This window comes from Cyclopterus lumpus, chromosome 4 (genome assembly GCF_009769545.1).
Source record: "Cyclopterus lumpus isolate fCycLum1 chromosome 4, fCycLum1.pri, whole genome shotgun sequence".
NCBI lineage: Eukaryota > Metazoa > Chordata > Actinopteri > Perciformes > Cyclopteridae > Cyclopterus > Cyclopterus lumpus.
In genome coordinates, this window is record NC_046969.1 from 4596678 (window position 1) to 4624428 (window position 27751).

The following is a 27751-nucleotide window of genomic DNA, read 5'->3' on the forward strand; positions in this document are numbered from 1 at the left end:
ATCTCAAGCTAGCCTATCAGCTTGTCGGTGGAGCACTACGTCAACAAACACCGACGGAAGTAGGTCGCTCACATGCTGATGCTGTAATAACAGAAAGCTCCAGAAATGGCGACCTGCGCCAAGATGATCCTCGCTGCTAGACACCTGCACAGAAAACTAAACTGGTCTGGGGGGTTCAGGACCAGCAGCAGCCGCCCCGGCTCATCAGCCCGGAGCTGGCTCCACTCTCCCCGGTCCTTCTCGAACATTCCGGTCAGCACAGCAATGACAGAGGGCTGCAGACTGGCCATCACTCGTCACCGGTGGATGCGGGTCGGGGTCTTTCTCCGTGGACAAACCGATTTCCTCACGCCGGCCTCGCGACCCTCTATGATTCAGCACCGGATGTTCGGGAACCGGGTGGGCAACGCGGGCTTCTCCGGGCAGGACGGCGGGGACAGTGCAGGCTCCGGGGGAGAAGAGTCTGGGGGAGATGGGGGAGTGCCCTATGGCCCCCAGATGACCGCCCTCACCCCCATGATGGTCCCGGAGGTGTTTCCCAATGTGCCGCTGATCGCTGTGAGCAGGAACCCGGTGTTCCCCCGCTTCATCAAGATCATAGAGGTGAGGATGATGTTTCCATTGCCTTCAAGGACACGCGGATGATGAAACCACACAGCAACAGGGCGCTGGTGTGGAGGTGGCTGGCTGCTTTTATCTGGTTCATTAAATGTGTTGTAACGCTGTTCATCTGTACACATAACATCTATTGCTTCTCTCCATCCGGGGAGAGGGATCCTCCAACTATCTCCTGAAGGGTTCTTCACTTTTTTCCCCCTGAAAGGTTTTCTTCTGATTTTTTTGGGGGGAGTTTTTCCTGATCCGATGTGAGGTCAAAGTTCAGCGATAATTTGTGATTCTGGGCTATACAAAATAAACAGAATTTCATTTTATTGAATTAGATCTGCTGCTCTTAAAAACTTTGAGTTCAATTGCAATTTTCACCACTGAACAATTTACACTACTTTACACTCCAAGAACTTACCCAAACTGCAGCACCACTGTACAGCTCTGTAGACAGCTGAATATATTCTCAGTGAAGCGCCTTTTTAAGTTAACAATGAAATGAAATAGTCCTGATGGAGAATGGACTTTCATTTACATGGAGCCTTTCTAGTCCTCCGACCACAACAAGTGCATACACTGATAACAGAGGCTGCAACCTGCTAATCTCACACACACACACACACACACACACACACACACACACACACACACACACACACACACACACACACACACACACACACACACACACACACACACACGTATGATGGATTGGAGGAGCTGAGCATCAACAGCTTATCTTACAATACAATTAGTCCACAACCCAGAGCCACCACAGTGATGTCACCAGGGTTAGCTCCGGTTTGGAGAATTGTTTTTTATTTCTACACATCATTTCTTTAAATATGGTCACTATTAGTGCAAAAGACATTAATGGCAGCAAATTAAATTAAGGTATTATAAATACCTTAAACTTTAGGACTAAAGAGACTGTTGCCTGCCAACTCTTTTATCTGGACCAGGCTACAGTTCCTCAGACTCTGCAGATGTGTGACACCTGTCGCCACATGCAATGATACCAGAAGCTAGATTGGTTATGTGTATTACAATAGATATAAAAAGTCTACACACCAATGTTAAAATGCCAGGTTTTTGTATTGTAAAAAAATGACAAAGATAAATCATGTCCAAACTTGTTCTACCTTTTTTAATGTGACCTATGGCGTGAACAATTCAATTCAACTCCATTTGTGGATTGGGGGGGGAGCTGTGGCTTAGTGGCAGAGCAGGGTCGTCCTTCAGTCAGAGGATCGGTGACCCTTGGTGTCTTGGCGTCTTTTTATGTGTCTTTGGGTAAGACACTTAACCCCAAATTCCTTCCATAGCGGTTCCTGCGGTGTATGCATGTTGTATGGATGTTAGTTAGTCCTAAATAGACAAGTGGCATGGTAGCCCCTCTCATCAGTCTATGAATGGGTGAATTATGTCATTCTGTTCACATGACATCTATTGCTTCTGTCCAACTGGGGGAGAGGGATCCTCCTCTGTTGCTCTCCTGAAGGTTTCTTCACTTTTTTCCACTTTTTTGGGGGGGAAGTTTTTCCTGACCCGAGGTGAGGTCAAAGGTCAGGGATGTCGTATGTGTACGAATTGTATAGCCCTCTGAGGGGAGTTTGGAATTTGTGATATTGGGCTATATAAAATAAACTGAATTGAATGTAGTGTTAAAGTGCTTTTAAGTGGTATACACAGCTATACAAGTACAGCCCATTTGGTGCTTTATTTAATCAAGAGATTTGGAATTCCATAAACTCCTGTTGGGTGATTCTTCCAGTCGATCACTTGTTCCTTTCCTTTGAAGTTCCTTTCCTTTGAAGGATTACTGAACATTACATACAAGGGTAAATCTGATATATCAGAAAATGACCAAACCTGTGTGGTAAAGTGCTGAGTGTGTGTGTGACGTCTGTCTTCATCCCCGTCAGGTGAAGAACAAGGCGCTGATGGAGCTGTTGAGGAGGAAGGTTCGTCTGGCTCAGCCATATGCTGGAGTCTTCCTGAAGAGAGATGATCAGTAAGTCTGAGAAGTGTCCTCTCATCCTTGATGGTCAGGTTGATATGGGCTTCACTCTTAGACCACGCTCTTCACTGATTTTACTGTCTTTCACCTGATGTCACGTCATGTATGGACATCTGGTCTTCTGTCATTAGGGGTAGTAACCACCAGAGGCCCCACAATACCATTTTATTGCTTTTTAAAAATGTTTACAATATGCAGAGTATAGCAATATTAAATCTTTTCAACTGCAAATGCTGCAGTTTGTGAACCTTCATTTAATCTAATATGGTACAGTTTTTATGGGTGGTCTCGCATTAAAATGGTTGATCAGTCAAGCAGACAGACTGACCAACACTCATAAAATCCTTTATTGTTGCATCAAGCAGCTGAACTGCTTGTTTTAGTCAACATAGTCCAATCCTGCTGACTTGAGTCATGATTGCATCACGATTATTAACCAGAATATTTCTATTAGCCCTAAAATATGTATCATCAACTGTTTCCTTTTACTATGTTTAAGTCATCTATTGTGGTGATTTGCATGAAACCTAACATGATTAGGAAATAAAAGATTGTATTTCTATTGATAACATTTTTAAATGTTGTATTATAAGCTGCTTAATGCTAGTGAAGTTAAACAGCTCATAATTCATCTTTAATATCTATATTATATTGCTGTGAAAACATCTCCTTCAAACAAATGGATTTATTCAAGTTTCACACCAAAATGATATTTTACAAGATTACATTTGAACACATCATGATAACGTTATAATTAACTTCACCTAATTGTCCTTTTCACTGAGCTTGAACGCACCACAATGTAACTAAATGTAACCTCCTCATAAGGTTGTCACAATACCAAAATTATAACTTCCATACAATACCTGCCATAAATATCACGATACCCGATATTACGATACCAGAATTCAATACAATACCACAAATACGATACTGGTATATTTATCTATAATAGTAATAAATAAAACATCTGTATGGTTCCCTTTTTACCAGCTTGTTCCTGCCCAGCTTTTTCAACACTTAACAAATGGCATTAATATTAGTATTAGCCTACAGCAAGATATTAATGAAAACTTGGTGCCATCATAGCATTGATTATAATCGGCTAAGTAGGCCTTTTGTCCGTATCTGACCAGATGACTACATAGTTCCTTCCATAAGTATGAGCAATTGTAGAGATCATATTTTATCTTAATTCATGAAATAATTATTAGATATTATTAAAGAATTAGCTCAAGATCCACCCTCAGGCTCCACCAGCATGTAGCCATTTTGCATCAATTGTGTTTCATTTAGTACACAATTGTGCATTGTGACCTCATGATCATATAGGCTGGTTGTCAAACTAGGCTAAGGCTACTCGTGTTAGGCTGTATGTGGGTGAGCTGGAGGTGTGCAGCATGTTTATAATCACATTTGCTTACCTGTCGTTCTTTGAACTCGGGGTGTCTGACTGAAAGGTGCTTTGCCATGTTTGACGTGTTGCTCCCTGGTCTGAGTGGCTTTGAAACGCGTTTAGCAGACGTGTCTCTGTGTCAGTAGGCTTTCCTTCACTGTCTGTGTGCCAGTAGGCTTTCCTTCACTGTCTGTGTGTCAGTGGGCTTTCCTTCACTTTTAATAAAGTATCGATACTAAAAATATGCAAAACAGTATCGTTTTGAACGTACGGGTACCGCGGTACCTTTTTTAGTATCGGTACACTGTGCAACTCTACCTCCTCCCCAGTATGGCTCATTCAGTGGAGTGGGAGGACTCTCTCAAACACACACGTGTTCAGCATATTGTTTGACCTTACAAGGTCAAAGTCTTTTTAATCTGAAAAGAGACTATCGAAAAAGCTGAACTTATCTTTGTAGTATTTATAAAAAAAGCTCAGGCCAGATTGAGTATCACACAGCGTTATAAAGACAGTTTACATGGGTGTTATTTGAATATTCTGCTTTGAAATTTACAAACAAAGGAGTACTTATTGGCAAAGAGGGCTTAGTCAGCGCCCGTACAGCCTAACATGGAAGCATCAGCCCTTTGTTCATCAACAGGAGAAGAGGATGTGCTACTTCAACAGCTGCTGCTGCATAAACCACATCTCACAATGAGGGTCTTGATCGTTTTCTCAACAACAAACTTTACTTCATCAGTTGACCGATATAAGAATATAAGATACTCATAAGAATAACAAATTGACATTACAGGGGTCTTTCTCATTTCCTGATTCTGTGGCTTCTCAATTTCTTTCCTCGACTCCTCACATCTCGTCTTAGGCAAGGAGGAGAGAGAGGAGTCAAGGCAACAGGCATTTACCAAATGACTGCCTGTGCAACACTTTGATCCTCGCTGAGTTCTGCTAATCCATTCTGTGCAGGTTTTGCTCATCTCAATCAAGCCTCTTTTTAAACATTAATTAAATATGACGTGTGTCACTTCTGTCCATTGTTTTGTTTTACCACTGTATATGACGATGGTCAGATGCGCATAACGGTGTTTATGACAACTTCTATATTTACTATTTTCAATTCACAACTTGGCATAATGTGACAAGAACAATTTGATGTCATGCATTTTTATTTAATGCACACATATGGCTTTTTGTATTTTATTGCGTGAAGTACTACACAGTTTGTATTAAATGTACTCTACAAGTAAAGAGTGACACACATATATATATATATATATATATATATATTTGAATGATATTTATTGTGAACGCACACACAGAGTTATGTATATATGACAACATGAAATAGAACAAATTAGTGCTGAATGCAAGAGAATGTTATTAGTGATATAATCTGATGACAGCAGCTGTTTGCACTTGTAATCATGTCTGTATTCTAGCAGTAATAATTAAGTGATATCCAGGTCAAATGTCATTCAGGAATGTGGTTAAGAGAGAGACTTGTGAAGGACACAGTTTGATCATTTGAAATAACTACAACCTATGAAACAAAAGGAAGAGTCTCGCCATGGTTTGACAGCTGTGTGATGGCTCCAAAAACAACTCCTCAAAGGGTACACCGGTGGATTCTCGCTGATAGCTCTTTTGGCGAACTTCCTCCGAGAGGCATTTTAGGAATTGGGATGTCCTCCAAGATGGTGTCTGAGATTGATTTCCGGTTCACAAGCCGGAGGAGCAAGGAATCGAGAAAGACCTACAGTCCCCTTAGTGAAGCAGAACATAACGTAATCTCCTCCTGGTCGCAGACTTAACTGTGCTCCTCTGAAATATTGTAACTTGGTCGCAATACACAAGTCACAATACTATTGTATTATAATTTTATACGTCTTACAGTATGGTGAGTATAGCGATATCAAACATTGATTTATTACATATTTTCAACTGCAAATGCTGCAGTTCGTGAACATCTGTTTCATCTATGAAGATAAAGTTTGTATTGGATCGATGGTTCATCTCATTGCATCATGCACCTGACAAACTAAACTGCTTGTTTCTACAGTGCGAATAACGACGGTAACAAAGCTTTACATGAGATCACTGCACACACAAACCTAGCTCCTTTAATTCTTATGTTATAAAACTGTGATTTATGTAATCACAGTTAATCCTGACTTGCCGAGCTGCAATATTAATAGTTAGTAATGTGAATTTGTCCATAAGGAGAGAGCGAAGAGAAGAGAGGAGCTCAGTGTATCCTAAAACGTCCCCCAGCAGCCTATAAGCCTATAGCAGCATATCAAGGGGCTGGACCAGGGCAAACCTGATTCAGTCTTAACTATTAAAGAGGAAAGTGTTAAGTCTACTCTTAACTTTGGTGACTGTCTGCCTCCCGGACTGAAAGTGGAAGCTGGTTCCATATGAGATTTCAGTAAATTAATCTAATCGTCACTGAGATGAGTGGAACTTTATTAGAGGTCCTATGTTTTACAAAATATTGGTCTACTCAAGGGTGTGAAATATACGTTGAGGCAGTGTGTCAATACAAATCAATGACTGTAGTGAATCAGTGATATGTGCTAAGAACTGGACATGCTGCCTGCTATCCATGTCTATGTGTTGGCAGAAATGAGTGTTTCTGTCTCTTGCAGTGATGAATCAGATGTGGTGGAGTCTCTAGATGCCATCTATTCTACAGGGACCTTTGTTCAGATTCATGAGATGCAGGACCTGGGAGACAAGCTGAGGATGATCGTCATGGGACACCGCAGGTTAGAGACACTACTGCTTCTTTTGGGGAAAGGGCATTGTGGTTGGTTGGAATGAAAATCTATAGACTGGTGCATGTGTATTGTGTATACCTCAACTATTTACGATACTGCTACACTCTGGTCTGTCAGGATCCATATCACAAGACAGCTGGAGATGGAGCCGGAAGAGGCAGCTACGTCCCCTGTGTGCTCAGAGTCTGAGTCAGAATCCCAACCCAAACTTCCATCGAGACGCAAAGCCAAACGCAGCCGCAAGGACCAACAAGGTTCTCTTACGGAGAAGCTTGAGGACAAGGTACAGTACGTAACATGACCCTCACATGCCACAGCTATAGCCTTCTACACATGCTTTCAGTATGACGCTCTCTAGCAGCACTCATTTAAGCAGTTCATGCGCCCAGTCAACACTTTTGCCACCTTTTGAACTTTCGTCCACCAAGTTTGAAAAAAACCCTGTTTTAGCTGTGAAGCCATGAATGTATTTCTTCAGGGTTGGAAGTGAGTCAGCACACATTGAGCTGGAATTTTTTAGGCATATTTAGTGGGCAATTACCCGTGGCCTCTGATCCCCAGTGGCCCCGAAAATACCAGGTTCAGCTAGTTTTGGGAAGTTGATTTATTACAAAATTATCAAAAAATTGCACGATTGAAGTACAGCATTTACTATGGCTGATTTTGTGGCCCTGTCTTATTGAAGGGCCCTATGCTTACATGGTGGATATTTCTAAAAAAACAGGGAGAAAGACTTTTGATTGGCGTTAATGAAGCAAACCGAGACTAGTACAGCAAACCGAGACTAGGGATATTGTCGAGCGGTGGAAAGAACACCTTTCCTCCTCAACCCGACCAACACGCAGAGCTTAAAGCAGGGGTGTCCAAACTTTTTGTGAAGATGCCCGGGGGCCAATAGTTCCTTCTGACATTTTTTTAACCACAAAAGTTACATGAAAATACACACTGTTATAAAACAATTTTCATTGTCACAATTACCTTTATTTTTCAAATGACAATGTAACCAAATATAAGCCACTCAGGCAGACGTGAACAACTCTAAAAACACAATTCTGCCTTTCATTCAGTCAGATAACATTGAACAAACTGTATAGAATACCTTAAATTTCCATGAGTTAAATATCTTTGCCTCTTGAACATTTTAAACAGGAGTTATAAGTAATGCAAAGTGGTCTGTTATCATTAAACTTTAAAACAAGTGAATTTGAAAATCTGAAAGCGGCGGCCCTCACTGTCAACTTTTCTCTCTTTTTTTGCGGTCGCCATGGCAGAAATGATTCAAGAAGGGTTTGCGGCACGGATGCAGAGCCAGATAGCATTATGGTGCGTTCACACCAAACGCGATGCGAATATTTGCAACGCTTTACTCGCGTGAGTTTCGTCGCCCCAACAAGTTGTGCTGAGTTCACACCAAACGCATGTCGAGACGCGAAAAGGGGGCGTGGCTTATCTCTGTGGCTCGTCTCCGTAAAAACAGTTATAATTTCTGCCATTCACCACGGTCGAAATAACCGCTAGTTCTGCTTTATACTTGTTGTGGACTTTGGACATGCCTGGCTTAAAGACTTAGGGGAAGGCTCACCCATACGCCTGGCAATGGTTGTTGTGGCGGTCAAATATGGGGTCAGATCAGTCTCAATAATTGCAAATGCATACAGAGAGACACACAAATGCAAACACAAAGATTTACAAATGCGCACACAACAATTCACAAACATATTTGATTTACAAATGCACACAGAAGGATTTACAAATAAATTAGACTCACAAATGCACTCAGAACAATTCACAAATACATTACAATGCACACATAAATGAATTACGATTTATATAAATGTAAAAGAAAAATCACAAATATATTTTAGCATTTCTATGTGGATTTTTCTATTTGTTTGTGGATTTGTATGTATTTGTTTGTCTATCACACTGCATTTGTTTGTGGATTGCTCCACATGTGTGTGTGTGTGTGTGTGTGTGTGTTTTTTTTTTTTGAGACTCCCCCTGCAGTGGCTGGATTCCCAAATGCGTTTTTTTCAACATAGACCTATCTGTAGCCAATCAGATGTCATCCTCATTTTCAACCAATCACATGAGCGTCATTCGCGCAAACATCGCACAAATGTCGGAAACCTCTAACGCACTCGTGTTTGGGTTCATAACATCATCTTTCAATGACTTACTTATGTGTCAGAGCATGACTCCGCCCCTCGAGCAAAGACAGACACAGAGTTAGGAAGGAGGTTTGCAACGCTGCTTTTTTGCAGAGATCTCACTCTAACTTCTAAAGTACCGATAGCAGAACTGTTAACTCCAGACGTTATCGACACTCAAGGTATTAGCTGCTGTCTTATCAGTTCCTGTTTAGAACCGGGTGTCCTATTCACAAGTGAGGATAAACCGGAGCGTGAGATGGACAGGCGGTGCGGTGCGGCGCGTGCGTTGTACTTGGCCGTTGTGGGTAAGAGGGAGCTGAGCCATAAGGCGAGGCTCTCGATTTACCAGTCCATCTACGTTCCGACCCTTACCTATGGTCATGAGCTTTGGGCGATGACCGAAACAATGAGATTGATACAAGCGGCCGAAGTTAGCGTCCCGCGTACGGGGGGCTGGGCTCAGCCTTCGAGATCGGGTGAGGAGCTCAGACATCTGGAGGGAGCTCGCAGTAGAATATCTTTACTGAACACTGGCCGTAAATCTTTACTGGATCCTGGCCGTAAAACCTTATTTCACACTATGATGGTCAAACTGTAATTAATGTTTAGTGCTTAACGGTGGTCTGTAAATGCAGTTTGGTCAGTAAACGTTTACATTTGCACAATTATGCTTCTTGTGTATTTTATTATTACAACTAAAGGTGATATAAGAATCAGATGAACTTTGTTAATCAGAGGGAAATAGTTGAACTATCTAACTAACTGTATGTTTTGTTCATTAGGGGTAGGAGATAAGGTGTTTGTGGTTTATGTTTATTTTCACGTTGACTGTTGTTGGTCAGATTTCAGAAGCAGAGCTGAGTCCAGAGCTTCAGCCTCTACCCTCCTCCAACATCCTGATGGTAGAAGTGGACAACATTCAGCATGAACAGTTCACAGTCACAGAGGAGGTCAAGGTACAAACACACACAATAGATGTAATGAACAGTCGATGGTGGTGCGATGGTACATTTCATCAAGAGATTTTCATTAATTTCTGATTTTGTTGGCTCATGTCGTAAAACAGATGGTCTTATTAAAACGGAAAGGTCTAAAACGTGAATCTCTGTAATGTTTGTTTTGCAGGCGCTGACAGCCGAGATAGTGAAGACCATCAGGGACATCATTGCATTGAACCCCCTCTACAGGTCAGACCTGCCATGTCAGTCATCTGTCACAATCTGTTATATCATCCCATATTTGTTTAGGTTTTTATATACATTATGCATCGTGCAGTTCATGCTTATGATATAGGTCTGCATTAATGTCTGTAAGGCAATTTATAAATGTTACTAGCTTTGTGTTAAATAATATTACCTGTTTGCATCTGTGTGAGAAGACCTTCATTTGAGGGGTGAACGCTTTACATCTTCATTCTATATGTTATTGAACTGATCACTACATGACTGGAGATCAGGTCAGACTATATCATATATCATCATATGGTTTTGATCATCTTACGATATGATTATTGATGGAACATGGTGCTTAGTTTGTTGTAAGTAGTGGGTTCATTTTATAATGAAATACAGCTTTGGACACCAATCTACTTTTAAACAAAAACATTTGTTTAAGTAGATTGAGCACGTTTAAGTAGATTGAGCATCTGAAACCAATTAAAAATTAAAGCTGCAAGCAGCGCTGTGCGGGTCCTCGTTCCTCCGCGCACGTTGGGGGTACTGGCTGGACACCGGCTCCCTCAGCCGAGAACGCAGGCCCGCCCCTCTGACATTTTATCGTTTGTCACGTAACGCTGATTTCCTTTCGGCAGTAGGTGACACTTTGACTGAGTGAAAATAAGCTTGTCGATATCCTCAGGCCGTGACTTTTATCAAGCATGACAAGTTTGGGGCAGATTTGGGGCAGTAGGTGTTTCTATGACAAAATTCAGAAGTGTCTTCATGTAAATGTGCTCAGAACTTTATCAGCATCATGCATGACCATTACAACTTCCATTTTCATAGTGAATGGTGTTTTTTGCCACTGCCAACTTCCGGTAAAGTTTAGAGCATGGTCCCAAGAGAGTTATTTTTAAGTCAACATGTGTTACATACGCCTACCAAGTTTTGTATTTCTATGTCAAACCTACTGCGAGGGCTGCTTTGTCTAAATCTGACGATGGTTTGTTGAAATTTTGTAGGGGGCGCTATTGAGCCGAATTGCCATTTTGAAGGATGAAAATCATATCAGAAAACTACATTTAAGACAGTATATATGTGTGGCAAGATTGGTTGTGTTTTGAGCATTTTTAGTAGAGTAAAGATCTTTTGTCTTCATGGCTAAGAGTAACAGCCACGGCAACATCCTTTCACGAAAACAACAAGATTTTGACAACTTTTAATTACTAACGTATTTAGGTTGTACTGACCAAATTTGAAGTCTGTCCGATGATTTACCAAGGAGGAGTTGAATAGACTAAAGCATGAAAAAATTAACAGAAAAAAAAATCAAAATGTCTGACTTCCGGTACCGTTAGAGCATGGTCCCAAGAGACTCTCTTTTCAGTTTACATGTTTTACATATGCCTGCAAAGTTTCATGAATGTAGGTGAAACGTAGCGCTGGGGCTGCTTAAATTAATATTGGTAGGGAGCGCTATCGAGCCATATTGCCATTCTGAAGCATTAAAATCATATCAGGTAACTACATCTTTGACTTTAAATGTGTGTGCTAAGTTTAGTTACTTTTCGAGCATGTTACATTGGTTTATTCGTTCACGGCGAAGGATCAAATTTGCCAATGCTCCGACTCGCCACCCTTCAACGAATCCATACAATCTTCACAGTGAAGCATTATCAAGATCTTAAGTCTATTCTGACACATTTTGAGAGGGATCTGATTAATCTGTGAGGAGAAGGGTAGAAAACATGTAACTTACTGTTGCGACTAGGTGGCGCTATGACTACAATTCTAAATTATCATATGGATGTCTTCAGGGTCAGTATGTCATGACATATACGAAATATGGAGCAGATTAGATAATGTATGGCCGAGTTAAAACAACTTCCATTTTCATGGCGAATGGTGTTTTTTGCCATTGCGCCCAACGCACATAGTTTTATATTTAAAAAAAATCTTTTGATAACTTTTCAGTGCTAAGGTCTCAAGGCCATACTGCCCAACTTTGGTATGAATCGGGTTTAATCTCTAGGAGGAGTTGGCTATTTTACAACTCCCCAAAACCTGAAAAAAAACCGCTAAAAATGCAGATATTGAGCGATTGATTGCAGCGTCACCTAATGTTTAAATATTATTAGGTTTAGGGATGCCATGTGGACATAGGCTAGCAATTTGATGAGGATAGGCCAAGTGATTTGGAAGTTATTTGTCTTCACATATTAGGCCACACCACTTATAAGTTCATTGGTCCATATCCTCTGAATGGAATGATATATCAACAAGCTTTGATGACATTGAACCAATAATGAACCACAGAAAGTTTTGTAAGAATCGGACCCAGCATTTAGGAGAAAATGGGGGAATAAAAGTTTTTTACAAAATTCAAAATGGCGGAAAATCTGATTAGAAGCATTTTATGGCCACCATTGCCTTTTTTTGTGCCAAATTACAAGTCAATCGGTCATTGGGGGCAAAAAGCATGGGCTTTTGAATGAAATGAAACATCTAGGGGGTGCTATTGAGACATTTCTTTATACAAAATTGTAAGATCTCTAAAATATCACATTTTTCACCAGTCCTGATATGCATGTAAAATTAACTTTTGGGATATGATAAAGCCTCCAAAAAAAACTTTCACTGCTAGAGAATAATAATAATTCCGCGAAATACAATAGGTTCCTCTACGACGAAGTCGTCACAAGGACCCTAATAAATGTCCTACTCCTTTTTGTCTGTGGCCCTCTGGGTAACAACCTAAAGACAGGGACTGTTCAGCTGATTGTGAATATGGAACCAGGTCTGTTCCAGTCTGGGTCAGTTGGTGTTGAGAGCCAGCAGATAAAATCATAAAGTGTGCAATATGTAAAGATTCTAATCTAAAGTTATCAGATCCAGTTGCTGCCAGTCGTTTTCAAAAAGCACCACTTGTGTGTTGACCAAAGGAAACAAGTTTACTTTGCTTTACAGCGTTGGCTCACCTTAAGTTCCCTCTGTCGGTTCTTCATCCACACGATTGACTTTACAAGTTTCCTTTACAAGGCTGCTGAACTCATTCTCTTGGTGTGTGTCTGTCCATCAGAGAGTCGGTCCTCCAGATGATGCAGGCCGGTCAGAGAGTGGTTGATAATCCCATCTACCTCAGCGACATGGGAGCAGCGCTGACGGGAGCAGAGTCCCAGGAGCTCCAAGACGTCCTGGAAGAGGTCAATGTGAGTGTCTCCATGGTCAAAGGCCTTCTAGGGACTGTTTGCTCCAATCTGTGGAAGATGTGGTTGATCAGGCATTCATCCTGATCCTTCATCTCTTATCTTTTAAACTGAAACATACTGTTACTTCTATTCAGATAAATTATAATATCTGAAAAACTATTACGATAAATAACTGTTAATACGGCAACTTTGTGTTGCTTTCACAAGTACAAGCATTCATTTTGATGAATGGGAAGGAAACACCCACAGTGACTACGGCTGGTGTGAACTAGTCAAAGTGGCAGTTTGGTTTCATCCCATCAACCATAAGGGGCCGTAGTAAGCCCATTTCACGATAAAAGACTATATGTTTGGTTACATTGATGGAGAATAAGTAGTTGATTTGGCAAATGCACACATGCTTTTCTAAATATATAGTTTCTATCTTTTTATGAAGTTCTTCTATTTATGAGTTGAAAGTGTGCAGGCCTTTGAAACACAATGCTGTGTTTCTCTGCAGATCCCGAAGCGTCTCTACAAGGCTCTGTCTCTGCTGAAGAAGGAGTATGAGCTGAGTAAACTGCAGCAGCGACTGGGCCGAGAGGTCAGAGGTCATCACCAAACATGTAATGGCCACTTCTCTGCCAATCACCCTCAGGCATTCATTTGTGTCCCTGCTCTGCTCCCAGGTGGAGGAGAAGATCAAACAGACCCACAGGAAGTACCTGCTCCAGGAGCAGCTCAAGATCATTAAGAAGGTAGAGCTGCCTGCCTGCCTGCCTGCCTGTCTGTCTGTCTTACACTGGCAACTTATTTTTACATTTGTGCAACTTCCAAATAAATAATGATGAGCCGGTCCACAGCAACTCTATATATTCAATTTTCAATTCAATTCAGTTTATTTTGTATAGCCCAATATCACAAATTACAAATTTGCCTCAGAGGGCTTTACAATCTGTACACATACGACATCCCTGTCCCAGGACCTCACATCGAATCAGGAAAAACTCTCCAAAAATAAAAGGGAATAAACCTTCAGGAGCGCAACAGAGGAGGATCCCTCTCCCCAGATGCAATAGATGTCATGTGTACAGATGAACAGCATTACAAAGTTACATAAACACATTACATGAATATGACAATGTATGAATGGAGCTCCAATCCATGAAACAGAAGGAGGTAGAGAGGAGGGGGGGCGGGGCGATCAGCAGGAGGCCGGCTCACCAGGCATCAGACACCGCCAGGTCCAATGGACCCTATGAGACGTGAAGTCACAAAGACTCCGGGGAGGAAGCAGAGTTAATAAAGTGCAATGGAGAGATGTAAATTCATCCATAAGGAGAGAGAGAAGAGGAGATAGGTGCTCAGTGTATCCTAAAACATCCCCCAGCAGCTTATAAGCCTATAGCAGCATATCAAGGGGCTCGACCAGGGAAAACCTGATTCAGCCCTAACTATAAGCACTATTAAAGAGGAAAGTCTTAAGTCTATTCTTAAATGAGGTGACTGTCTGCCTCCCAGACTGAAAGTGGAAGCTGGTTCCATAAAAGAGGAGCTTGATAACTGAAGGCTCTTGCTCCCACCCTACTTTTTAGGACTCTAGGAACCACAAGTAGCCCCGCATTTAGTGAGCGCAGCTCTCTAGTCGGGCAATATGGTACTACAAGCTCCTTAAGATATGATTGTGCATCACCAATCAAGGCTTTGTAGGTGAGGAGAAGAATTTTAAATGTGATTCTTGATTTTACAGGGAGCCAGTGCAGAGCAGCTAATACAGGAATAATGTGATCTCTTTTCTTAGTTTTTGTGAGTACACAAGCTGCAGCATTCTGGATCAACTGAAGGGACTTAAGATTTATTAGAGCAGCCTGATAATAAGGAGTTGCAGTAATCTAGTCTGGAAGTAACAAACACATGAACCAGCTTTTCTGCATCTTTTTGGGACAAGATGTGTCTGATTTTTTAAATGTTACGTAGATGAAAAAATGCAGTCCTTGAGATTTGCTTAACGTGGGAGTTAAAGGACAAGTCTCGATCAAAGATAACGCCGAGATTTTTTACAGTGGTGTTGGATGCAAGGGCAATGCCATCTACAGAAACCATATCACCAGATAATTGATCTCTGAGGTGTTCAGGGCCGAGTAAAATAACTTCAGTTTTGTCTGAGTTTAACATCAGGAAGTTGCCGGTCATCCATGTTTTTATGTCTTTAAGACGTTCTTGAATTTTAGCGAGCTGGTTGGTCTCGTCTGGTTTGAAAGATAGATATAATTGAGTATCATCTGCATAGCAATGAAAGTTTATGGAGTGTTTCCTGATAATGTTGCCCAAAGGAAGCATATATAAGGTAAATAAAATTGGTTCGAACACAGAACCTTGTGGAACTCCGTGATTAACCGTGATCATTGAGGCTTCATCGTTTACAAATACAAATTGAGATCGATCTGATAAATAGGATTTAAACCAACTTAGTACCTGAAATGCCAATCGACTGATCCAATCTCTGTAATTGGATGTCATGGTCAATGGTGTCGAACGCAGCACTAAGGTCTAACAAAACAAGTACAGAGATGAGTCCCCTATCTGATGCAATTAGGAGGTTATTTGTAATTTTCACCAGTGCTGTCTCTGTGCTGTGGTGTTTTCTAAATCCTATATACAGTATATATATATATATATATATATATATATATATATATATATATATATATATATATATATATGATGATGATGATTTATATATATGTATATATATCATGTTGTAGCATTATTGTATGTGATTTACCAACTGCCCAAGCCACTATATGGTCATGAAGCCACTAGATGGTCATGAAGGGTCATGAAGCCACTCTATGGTCATGAAGATGAAGCCACTGTATGGTCATGACATTACTATAGGTAATGGTGATCCTATTTTCTTAACATGTGCTGTGGGATTTCAGGAACTCGGTCTGGAAAAAGAGGACAAAGACGCTATCGAGGAGAAGTTTAGAGAGAGACTCAATGAGAGGACTGTCCCACAACACATAATGGACGTCATCAATGAAGAACTCAACAAACTGGGACTTTTGGACAACCACTCCTCAGAGTTCAAGTTGGTCTTGTTTATTTGTCCCACTAGATTACTCAGAGATTCTTAACAATGGTACTGATGGCAGCTATTTCATTAATTAATATCATCATCCTATCATTTGTTTCAGAGATGTTTCCGACCTAACTTTAGTTTTGTCTGAGTTTAACATCAAGAAAGGTTTTCATATCCTTATGCTTGGACTTTAGCTCACTGGTTATTGTTGTCTGGCATTATTATCATTATGAAGTGTTTCATAATAATATTGTCTGCTCTGGGAGTGCCGTGGTACGGCTAGCAGGAGATTCATCTAGTCGTCCAGCACCGGCAGTCGCTTGGCTTGAGATACAAGTTACAGTTAATTACTATACTAAATAATTGTATTATGTATATGGATCAAATCATTTGTTAAACCTGCAGAATATACAAGGACAAGGACACAGGAATATAGATTCCTACCAACAGTTTCACACTCTAGTGGTTGTAAGATGAGAAAAGTAACAATATTCCAGTAAATTTGAATCAGGAAGGAAGCACTCAGGTTTGCTAGAACCTAAGATACATACAATGTGTGTTGGCAAGATATACTGAATGCAAACAAAACTTAATGTATATCTTGTATATAACATACTTCGTTTTAGAACCAATAGCAATACAAAGCATTGTCATCTGAATAAAGATGGGCACTACAATTTGTTATAAAGATGTAATATTGTTAATACAAATTGTGAAAGAGACGGTAACCAATAGACAAGGAAGCTTTGATGGTGGTAACATTTACAGCAGGATTATTTCCCAAAATAGCAGATTGCAGTCGATGATGCAGGTATTCCTGAAAGCTTTTACAGGACATGTTATCAAAACTAATGGCACATTGCTCCTGCAAGAGCAGAGCATGATCAACAGGCTCAAATACTTGTGTTAGATGTACAATACAGCAGCTACCGCAGTGGCAGTACAATGTTTAGCTTTAAAGATTTAAAGCAGAATATCTTGAGTCACCATACAAAGTAGCACCTGCCCAACAGGACTAACTCATCATTCTTACCCACTCAAAAGAATGAAGTACAGTGACAGATAAACACGTCTTCACATACACTCAGCCCCCTCTCCTCCAACTAGAGATCATCAACAAACAACAACACCTCTGTGTTTCAGTGTAACCCGTAACTACCTTGACTGGCTGACCAGCATGCCCTGGGGTACCAACAGTGAAGAGAACGTATCATTGGAAAGAGCCAAAGAGGTTCTTGAAGAAGATCATTATGGAATGGATGATGTAAAGAAGCGCATATTGGTAAGCAAATGCACACACTAACACACCATTTGAAGCACAAAAAAGAAAACTACACTGTTTTACTTGGATGACAAATGTGTAAATATAGTTCACAACAATTCAAAAGCTGTGGAGCTTTTTCTTGTGGAAATGAACTTGACCTCGTCTTCGTTTTGGTGCAGGAATTTATTGCAGTCAGCCAGCTGCGTGGGTCCACCCAGGGGAAGATCCTATGTTTCTATGGCCCCCCAGGTGTAGGAAAGACCTCCATTGCCCGCTCCATAGCTAGAGCCCTCAACAGACAGTACTACAGGTTCAGCGTGGGAGGCATGACTGATGTGGCTGAGATCAAAGGACACAGGTCTGGAAGGCTTCACTGCCATCATTAGTGAGAGATCTTGTGATAGGAGACAAAGGGACAGCTGATTCTAGGATTAACTGTAACTGCAATAGGAGCTTACAAATGCAAAATGAGAGACTTCATCATCCCTAGCATAAAGCATTTGATTATTATGCACTTGAATGTTTTAACCTTATTCTATAATGTTATTGATTTTTTTACATTTTACATATGTAGACTTATTAATACCAGACTTTCTCTACTTATTGACAAGCATGTATACATTGAACCAAATTGGCCTATTGTTGGACTGTTTATATGCTGCAGGTCTTTGATAAGAAAGTGGCTAACAGGCTCAATCGTCTTCTCAAATTCTAAACTAAACTAATTGAATTAAATCATTCCATACAATTAGCGTTCACAACTATTTTCTATGAGCATAACTAGCTTGACATGGCTGTGGAAAACAGCAGTTGTAGATGGAAGGCCGCAGTGAGTTTACTGCAGGCCTGGTGGCCAAAGACATCACAAGTTACTGTTCTGCTTGTTCCACAGGTGTTTCAGAAAGTGCAAGCACTGATTCCATGTTGTGGCAATATAAGGATAATTACATTGCACACATACTTCATATATTGTGCATTCCTAGTTTCAACTTGATTAAAATACGGTAGCATGATTTTCTGAAATGTGATTATGTGTGTGTGTGTCCAGGAGAACGTATGTTGGAGCAATGCCAGGGAAGATTATCCAGTGCCTGAAGAAAACCAAGACAGAGAACCCTCTGGTGCTGATAGATGAGGTCAGTGCCTTCAGTTGTGTCTGATGAGTTCAATATAAATCCAAATCAGTACCATTAATAATTGGAATAAGTCTGCAGATGTAATATTAACTGTTTGCAATTAACAGATTCTTACTGGCTACTTTTTTAAAATCTTCAGTTACTTGGAGATGACTAATATGGCCTGTAGATGACAAAAATGTCATGACACAGAGGGGCATGTAGACAACCATTGTTTGTATGTTGTTTGTAATTTCAAACATATAATAACATCCTACTCTCAAATATGTTATATACTGTAAATATATCACTCACACTATATACCAAAACTCATACAGCTACCATCCCTTTACGATTCTAATATCCTAAGAAATTCAACAATGTTTGTTTATGTCGGAGCACTTCCCCTAACGAGCACATTTAACCTTTTAAGAACCATGACCCCCAATTCAAATTCCCATTTTGCCTAAATTCTCCGTACTAAAACCTCTCTAACTTTGTTTTGCTTCACTTTCAAACTTTGCAGAGAGACTGTTCACATATGTTGCTATGATCTGAGTGAGTTAAGACCTTTGCTCTGCATTCTTCCAAGAGATAATCATCCTGAAAGTGCTTCTTTTTTTTTTTTTAGGCGAACCTGAAAATTCAACTTTTGCTGTCTTTCATCTTTATTTACTCTTAACCAGTAACAAATATACAAATATCTACACATATTAACAAAAGCACACATGGGTTGCCTTTATTAGAACACCAACAGTATTCAAATAGCCTTTGTGGTTGCTGAGATATACCCTTTTTAGTTTAGGTATGTTATTTCGAGCAGAAACCTCAAAAATAGGTCGGTTTTTACTAATCAAAATGTTGAAAATAGATTTATCTGATCAACAATGTTGTCTAAAGATGGAAACAAGAGCTAATGTTATCTCTGTACGGCTTTAATTGGTAACCGATTAAAAATGGCCCACAGCTTTGCCAGACACCAATTGCAACAAGCAGAGTTCCTGCCCGCTACAATTAGATTCAATGTCATAAATAGTCTACAATTACCAGAACTATACAAACATTCAGTCTCCCTTATGTAACTAAATAACTGTATTGGGCTGTGGAAAAGTTTCTGCAAATGTTTTGGCTGCCTCTAAAATAATCTCCTGCGCTAGAGTAACCTTCCAGTTAAACTTCAACCTCAGTTATATTGTATATTGTATTTCATGTATATTTCAAGGATTATTTACTATAATTATGCAACACAGGGATAATAATAATACATGTAATACAATGTATAACATGATAGACATTGACATGTCAAAACGGTAAGAAACAAAATAAAAACACACTGAACTAGCATCACAGGCTAAAAGATTTAAATTAATGAGTTTTAAGTGGACAGAGTAGGGGGGTAAGGAGGTCTGCGTCTGCCGATCTGAGGTTGGGAGTGGGAGCGTGTCGGTGGTCAGAAAGGTATGAAGGGGTTCAGGGTTGTGAAGGGCTTTGTAGGTGATGAGAAACATCTTGAACTGGATTCTCTGCTGTAGGGAAGCGAGTGGAGCTTTTGAAAGACTGGGGTCATGTGGAATAGGGAGATCTGGTCTCTAGTAGACTGGGGTCATGTGATCTCTGGTGTGGGAGTGGGAGAGGAGACGAGCAGCAGAGTTCTGGATGTATTGTAGTTGGTTGATGATTTTGGTGGACGTGCCGTACAGGATGCTGTTGCAATAGTTCAGTCAAGAGGTGATGAAGACGAGGATGAGTGTTTCTGCGGCTGAAGAGGAGAGGGAGGGGCATAGACGGGCAATGTTTTTAAGATGAAAGAAGGATTTTGTGATGTGCTTGACGTGGCGTTCAAAGGAGAGGGTTAGATCAAAGATGACACCAAGGTTACAGATGTGTGTGGAAGCAGGAACAGAGGGGCCATCGATGGAGAAGGAGAAGTTGTGGTGGGATTTGTTTAGTGATTTGGGGACGATGATGAGGATTTCAGATTTGTCGCTGTTGAGTTTGAGGAAGTTGGCGTGCATCCAGGTCTTTATATCTGTGAGGCAGTTGCTGATGGTGGAGTAGGTAGTGAGTGTGTTAGATTTGGTGGAGATGTAGAGCTGTGTGTCATCGGCGTAGCAGTGAAAGTGGAGACCGTGGTGGCGTATGATGTCGCCAAGGGGGAGCAAGTAGAGGATGAATATGTGGGGGCTGAATACTGAACCTTGGGGGACACCTTGAGGGACTGGGGCTGTGTCAGACTTGGATTTATTTATTTATTTATAGTGGCCATCAGGGTGTGGTTTGTTCAGGTAATGATATTCAGTGGGTTGGTTTAGTGCATAGTAGTCCAGATGTTTTTGCCAAGTTTCAGAGAGGCAGAGGATATCAAGGTTGTTGTCTGTAATTAATTCATTGATGATTAGGCATTTGTTGCTTAGTGACCGGATGTTGAACAGAGCAATTTTCAAGGAGTGTTTTGTGATTGGTTGAGGGGATTCGGGTAGGGTCCTGAGATTGGCTGAATTCACATGCCGTTTGTTGTGGTGATGTTAAAAGGGAGCAGGCTTGCGCTGGTGCTGATTCCACAGAGACGGGATCGAGATGACAGAAGTGGGTTGGGAGATGATGAACTTGCTCTGGGAGCCGATGTGGAACGAATGGGGAGAGTTGCAGATGAGCTAATTGATGACAGATCGGGCCAGTGCAATGGACCTGTACTTGTAGATCGCTTTTCTAGTCTTCCGACCACTCAAAGCACTTTAACACTACATGACATCATTCACCCATTCATACACTAATGGGAGGAGCTAAGGTTCCACCTGCACATCAGCAGTAACTAACATTCACATGCGTTCACACACACCATAGGCACAGCTACGGGAGACATTTTGGGGTGAAGTGTCTTGCTCAAGGACACATCGACATGGGCTTGCGGAGCCGGGGATCGTACCAGCGATCCTCTGAATGATCCACTGAGCCACAGTTGCCCACTGTGGCTCAGTAGGGGGAGCTGTTGCAGTAAACTGTGCTTTGGGGCGGCAGCCTAGAAGAAGAGGAGGGTGTGTGTTTGTGAGAAGTAAATAGGGTACATCTCAAATCTCTTAATTGTCGTTTACTCGATCTTCGCTTGAACAGGAAGTTGTTCCGAGCCGCCATATTGACGGCCGTCCCAAAACCTCATATTCTGCTCTGAGGAGCGAGGATGATCATGGAGGCATGAGAGCGGGCTTCCAGGAAGTGTTTTACACACCCCCTCATTGTTCATCAGTTATTTCATTGGACACACCTCCTCATTGTTCATCAGTTATTTCATTGGACACGCCCCCTCATTGTTCATCAGTTATTTGATTGGACGCTGCATCTGATGGGACTGATCTAAAGTTATTTATCAGATTTCTTTTCTGATTCACCATCTGGTTAAAATATATGTTCATTGTAGGTATGAATAACAAAAGGACCATAGACAACTTAATTCATTTATAAAAAGAATGGTCTTTTTTTGATCTGTTATCTCCCTCAATAACGTGTATTATGGATATAAATAAAGTCAGAGAGAGCTGGGGAGAGGAAACACTTCTTATATAATTTATCATCATTTCCATTCAGTCATGTGAGGCTGATCATTTCTAAGTGTCGTGTTTTATGAGTTATATAATTTAAGTTTAACCTGAAACATTGAGCCTAATAAATTAATTCCAGTGTTGAAGAGAAACCATAATCATATTGTGTGTTATTTAATAATCATGTCACCATCACAATTTCAAAACATACAGACGCAAATACGAGGAGGTGACACTGCGCTTAGCCGGTGGATGAAGGCGTTGAAGTTTGGCCAGTGATGGTGGAGAGGACTGAGAATACAGGTTCCTGCAGCGGTGCCGGTGTAAAGAGCGGGATATAGAGCAGCGAGTCCTGGTGCAGGAGGGACTCGGGAATGGCTGGCATAGACCTGGAGCTGTGTGTGATGGTGGAGTAAGCTGGGAGGCCTGAGCCAGGATGCACAACGGAGTTCAGTTTTAGTCCATTTTCAACACAATAAACCCAAAATGAAGTGCATATTTTGATCAACTTTAACTTTGACTGTTTGAGCACCAAGCATCATGGTGTAAACACAGAGTCCTCTCGACCCAGTCCTGCTCTGCCCATCAAGTATAGATTGATCTGGGATTACTGATGGAGCCAGGTCACGACCTCCCGCTGCTTTCATCCATCGTATTTTCCAGACAGCCAGCAGTAGGCTGGGTCTTGCTCCTCCCTGGTGCCATTTGATGGTTTTTAGTCCTGCAGGTCTTGGGGGTTGGTCGGCCGAGGACGCTGATCGTCTCAAAGTCTGCTGAACTTAATCCCCAAGCTTCTTTTTCAGATGTTGGGATCCTCTCTGTTGCTCTCCCTGAGGGTTCTTCCCTTTTTCTCCCTGTGAAAGGTTTTTCTGTTGGAGTTTTCCTTAAACCGGTGTGAGGTCCCGGGACAGAGGATGTCGTACACATTGTAAAGCGTTCGGAGGCAAATTTGTGATTTGTGATTTTGGGCTATAGAAAATAAATTGAATTGTAAATGGACTATTGTATATAAAACAATGTGTCTTTCACTGACTTGTCATGACCAGGTGGATAAGATGGGTCGTGGTTATCAGGGAGATCCATCCTCCGCACTACTGGAGCTTCTGGACCCTGAACAAAACGCCAACTTCCTGGACCACTACCTGGATGTTCCTGTAGACCTGTCAAAGGTAGGAGTGTATGTTCATGACCACAGTCAGTGCTTTATGGAGCTTACCATTAAAAGTTATTTTTCATGTCTTCTGTTCCAATAAAGATTTTGTTTATCTGCACGGCCAATGTGATTGACACCATCCCCGAGCCTCTCAGAGACCGGATGGAGATGATCAATGTGTCTGGATATGTTGCCCAGGAGAAACTGGCTATTGCTGAGGTTTGATGTATTTAGACCGTAAACATTATTATGGTTATTGTTGTACATTTGTCATGACAGTTGCATAGTTTCTCTCACAGTTTTAGTACGAAGTAGAAAATGTATATGCGTTTCTTTTAAATAATGAATATTTCTGTCTCCAGCATTACCTGGTCCCTCAGCTCCGCTCTCACTGTGGTCTGACGGAGGAGAAAGCCTCCATCTCCTCTGACGCGCTTAGTCTGCTCATCAGACAGTACTGCAGGGAATCGGGAGTCAGAAACCTGCAGAAACAAATTGAAAAGGTAAAATACTGTATAGCTCTGTTTTGACTGTACTAATCCGACTACTACTATTTCATCCTTTAAAAGGACAAGCAGGGATTACTGGTGTGCGGTGGGGGGTCAGAAAGCAACAGAAAACCACCTGCTGTACTTAAATCTTAGTCACTTTTACTGATTTGGAAATTAGTAACTTCAATAACTGGACTGTGACAAAGTCAACATTATTTTTCATTTTCATGGCACAGTGTGTCACACCAGAACATAGCACATCCTCCAGTATTTTCTCTGCGTTTCATCCCTGATTCGTTTGTCAGGTTTTCCGTAAAGTGGCGTTCTGTATCGTCAGCGGTGAACAAACCACAGTCACCGTTACCCCCGACAACCTGCAGGTCTATGTGGGTAGACCTATCTTCACAGTGGATCGAATGTACGATGTCACCCCACCAGGAGTGGTTATGGGGCTGGCATGGACTGCTCTTGGTGAGACACACACACACACACACTAACACTAACACACAAAGACAAACAAACACACCAATAAAAGATGCCTTTTGTTCACTTTGTAGGAGGCTCAACGTTGTTTATCGAGACTTCTCTACGCCGCCCTTCTGGAGGAGTCAACTCTAAAGGAGAGGGGTCACTGGAGGTTACAGGTCAGTCAGGAAGGCCATGAACTGAGTCACTTTCCAGGGTGGCATTTAATTAATCACTGTCAAGCACCAGTCTGATATATTTAGCAGAAACTGAAAATATAGTAGTAGATTAATTAACCATCATATTGCTTAGGCTCTTACCTTTCAAAGGAGACCAGGTCTATACATATGAGCTGTATGGTTAAGGAGCTATTCCTTATTCAATATGTATGTTATTTTCTCTCTGAGGGATAGGGGTTAGGAGGTTAAAGGTGTTGGTGCTTCTCTGCAGGTCAGCTGGGTGATGTAATGAAGGAAAGTGCAAAGATTGCTTCAACCTTTGCCAGAGTCTTCCTGATGACCCAGGAACCAGACAACCCCTTCCTGGTCAACTCCCACCTGCACCTGCATGTCCCTGAGGTAACCATGGCAATACAGTCATGTGTAATAATGGCTTAATTATTACTATTGCTCAATTGGTTCCTTTGACTTATTCTTTTCTAGCGAGTAGTGATTTCTGCTTATCGGTTCGGTTCCTTATCCATACTCTTCTCCAAAATGATCTACATTGCTTTTTTTCTTTTATGTAAACAAATAGTCTTTTTGGAGTTCTTGACAAAATGTTTTGAATACATTTGCAGCTAGCTTATCAATTATGTAAGTGATTATCTTTCATTGATTAGCCTGTTTTTATTATCAAGCGTTGTATGGCGTGGTTAACGTTCACGGCACTACACAAGGATGGATGGCTGCTCGCCAAACAGCAGAAAAGTGAGCATTGTTTGCCACATGTTGTGATAAACTGCTGCTGTTACCGGTCTTACTTGTGAGGTTTTATTGCATTTGTGAGAACAGTTCTCAGCCTCTACTGGAGCCACACTTTGGATGTGTCTGGTCTCTCTGCCATGACATGTGGACTGCAGTTCCATTTTGTGTAGATTTGATAATATCCTGCTTTAGTGTTCCCTCTGATTGTATCAAAAATACACTGGCTGGTAGCCATGCTCGTTTCTGTTTGTCAATAACATTACTTTTTTCCTAGGGGGCGACTCCCAAGGATGGACCCAGCGCTGGCTGCACCATTGTCACAGCACTGTTGTCCCTGGCAACCGACCGGCCGGTGCGTCAGAACGTAGCCATGACTGGTGAAGTGTCACTGACCGGCAAAATACTGCCAGTCGGTGGAATTAAAGAGAAAACTATCGCTGTAAGTACAAGTCAGGGTCTCTCCGAGCACTAGATTCCCTTGTCATTCACTGCAGCACGGACAGTCTGTTCTGCGCAGTCTGTTTTTTGTTCTTGCATACCTGCTTTCCCTATAGGGGGCCCAACAATACAACCTGGGTCTGCAGCAGGATCTGGGTCATCAGTGGTAGGTCGCAGACCACGCACTGAGGACAGCATGCTTGGAGAGTGGCCATTGTCACTACCTGCAGGGTAGTGACAATGGCCTCCAGATTAAGGGTCTTGTAAAGATGTTTCACTTTCACTTTCCCGGACCATTAGAGCCGGTCGTTGTGGTGGAAATGCACAAGAGAGCCAGCCCGCCCACCTTTTGCAATCTGTTATCTTGTAAAGATTAAAACAGGTCCTCATTATCTGAATGCATAATTATATATATATATATATATATATATATATATATATATATATATATATATATATATATATATATATATATATATATATATATATATTATATAAGTATATCATTTTAAAGCCCTCCCAGTTGTAGTAATTCTACAGAATGAGTATGATATAGTGTCAGCGTCTTCTTTCATTTGGATTAGGCGGCCTAGAGACAAAACGCTGCACCCAGCCTCTGAGCATTCGACATGCTTCTCTGAGATCTCGGAAGAAGCGCTCGCCAGCGCCAACGGACTCTCCTGATCTCATCCCTGTCCTCAGACCTGAAAGCTGCTTTCTTCTTATTAACCATGTGATCCACACAGCACACCCCAGTCATCAACTCAAAGCAGTCCTGCAGGCCGTCTTTAGCATCCTGGGTCCACCTCCTCCTAGTGGTGACAGGCTGCCTCTGCACCAGAGGAGCATACTTTGGTGTTAACAGAACCAAGTTATGATCAGACCTGCCAAGGGCACTAGCATACAGGAGGTCCAGAGTGTTATTGTTCCATGTGGGGCAGTCAACATACTGGTGCTCTATCCAGTGCTGTGTGGTTAAAGTCTCAGTAATGGCCAACAATGTACCAGGATGTTGAATCAGTAGTTCCGACACAGTGGAGTGGATGGTGTCCACTGATTGTTGCTGAGAGCCAACAACCTCTAATCAGTCATCAACTCTTATTTTACTCTTAATTATTTTACTCTTAATACAACTATTAGGAGCCATCTGTCCAATAGTTATTTACATGTTTCTGATGACAGCAGTGGAAAGGCGTGTAATGTCAGTTAGTCAATAACTAACATTACACGCCTTAGACTCCAACGCGGTCAGGGCAAAGATGTAGTTGTTTTTGTAAAAGTAATTTCGAAATTCAACTAATGTGTGTATTTTCCTCAATAATTTGAATCTGGATCTTGTCCCTATTAGGCCCGCCGTGCTGGTGTAACTTGCATCATCATGCCAGATGAGAATAGGAAGGACTTCTCTGACCTGCCCAACTACATCAGCCAGGGCCTAGAGGTTCACTTTGTGGACCACTACAGCCAAATCTACCCCATCGCCTTCCCACAGGACCAGTCTTAACCGGCTTTACAGCACTAGAATCAAGGCAAGATGGACTAAGACATTTCTTCTGGTTTGTTACCGGACAAGACGGATAAGATTGGCATCTGGTTGTAATTTTCGTAGATGTGCAGTTTGGCAGGACGTGATCTCTTCCAGAGGAACAGCTGACTTCATGTGAGAGGAAACAACATCACTGAACTAAAACATGCAGCCAGCTGTGCCACAGAGGGACGACCACAGTGAAGTCATGGTGATGATGAACACTGGTCGGTTATCACAGGATATGATGTCATCAATAACTGAGGTTGAGGGGACAATCTTGCTGCCAGGCAGCCTCTTTACCCACAGCTCTCATTACATAGGGCTTGGAGGGACTCTTTCACAGATTTCTTATATTATTTTTTATTAATCTTGGCCAGATGTGAAGATGATGTTGAAAAAAATTAAATCATAAAAGCAACTTTGTCTTTACTAATCGACCTGTGATGTTTT

The 27751-nt window shown here is 41.4% G+C and overlaps 1 protein-coding gene across 2 annotated transcripts; it reads left to right on the plus strand.

Annotated features, from left to right (window-relative positions):
• Positions 1-27738, plus strand: lonp1 (lon peptidase 1, mitochondrial). Of its 2 annotated transcripts, XM_034531274.1 has the most exons (22): positions 27-603; positions 2532-2620; positions 6671-6790; positions 6920-7085; positions 9798-9911; positions 10081-10142; positions 13192-13321; positions 13821-13904; positions 13990-14058; positions 16243-16394; positions 17529-17667; positions 17829-18007; positions 18698-18785; positions 23347-23469; positions 23556-23672; positions 23816-23956; positions 24250-24415; positions 24502-24588; positions 24860-24987; positions 25610-25774; positions 27122-27302; positions 27383-27738. In XM_034531274.1, exons 1-21 carry the CDS (start codon positions 106-108, stop codon positions 27275-27277), a joined length of 2973 nt encoding a protein of 990 aa, XP_034387165.1. In that variant the 5' UTR covers positions 27-105; the 3' UTR covers positions 27278-27302; positions 27383-27738. The 2 variants fall into 2 exon arrangements, with proteins under 2 accessions (XP_034387164.1, XP_034387165.1); XM_034531273.1 differs by having other exon boundaries at positions 1-603; positions 27122-27738.
• The last annotated feature ends 13 nt before the right edge of the window (positions 27739-27751 follow it).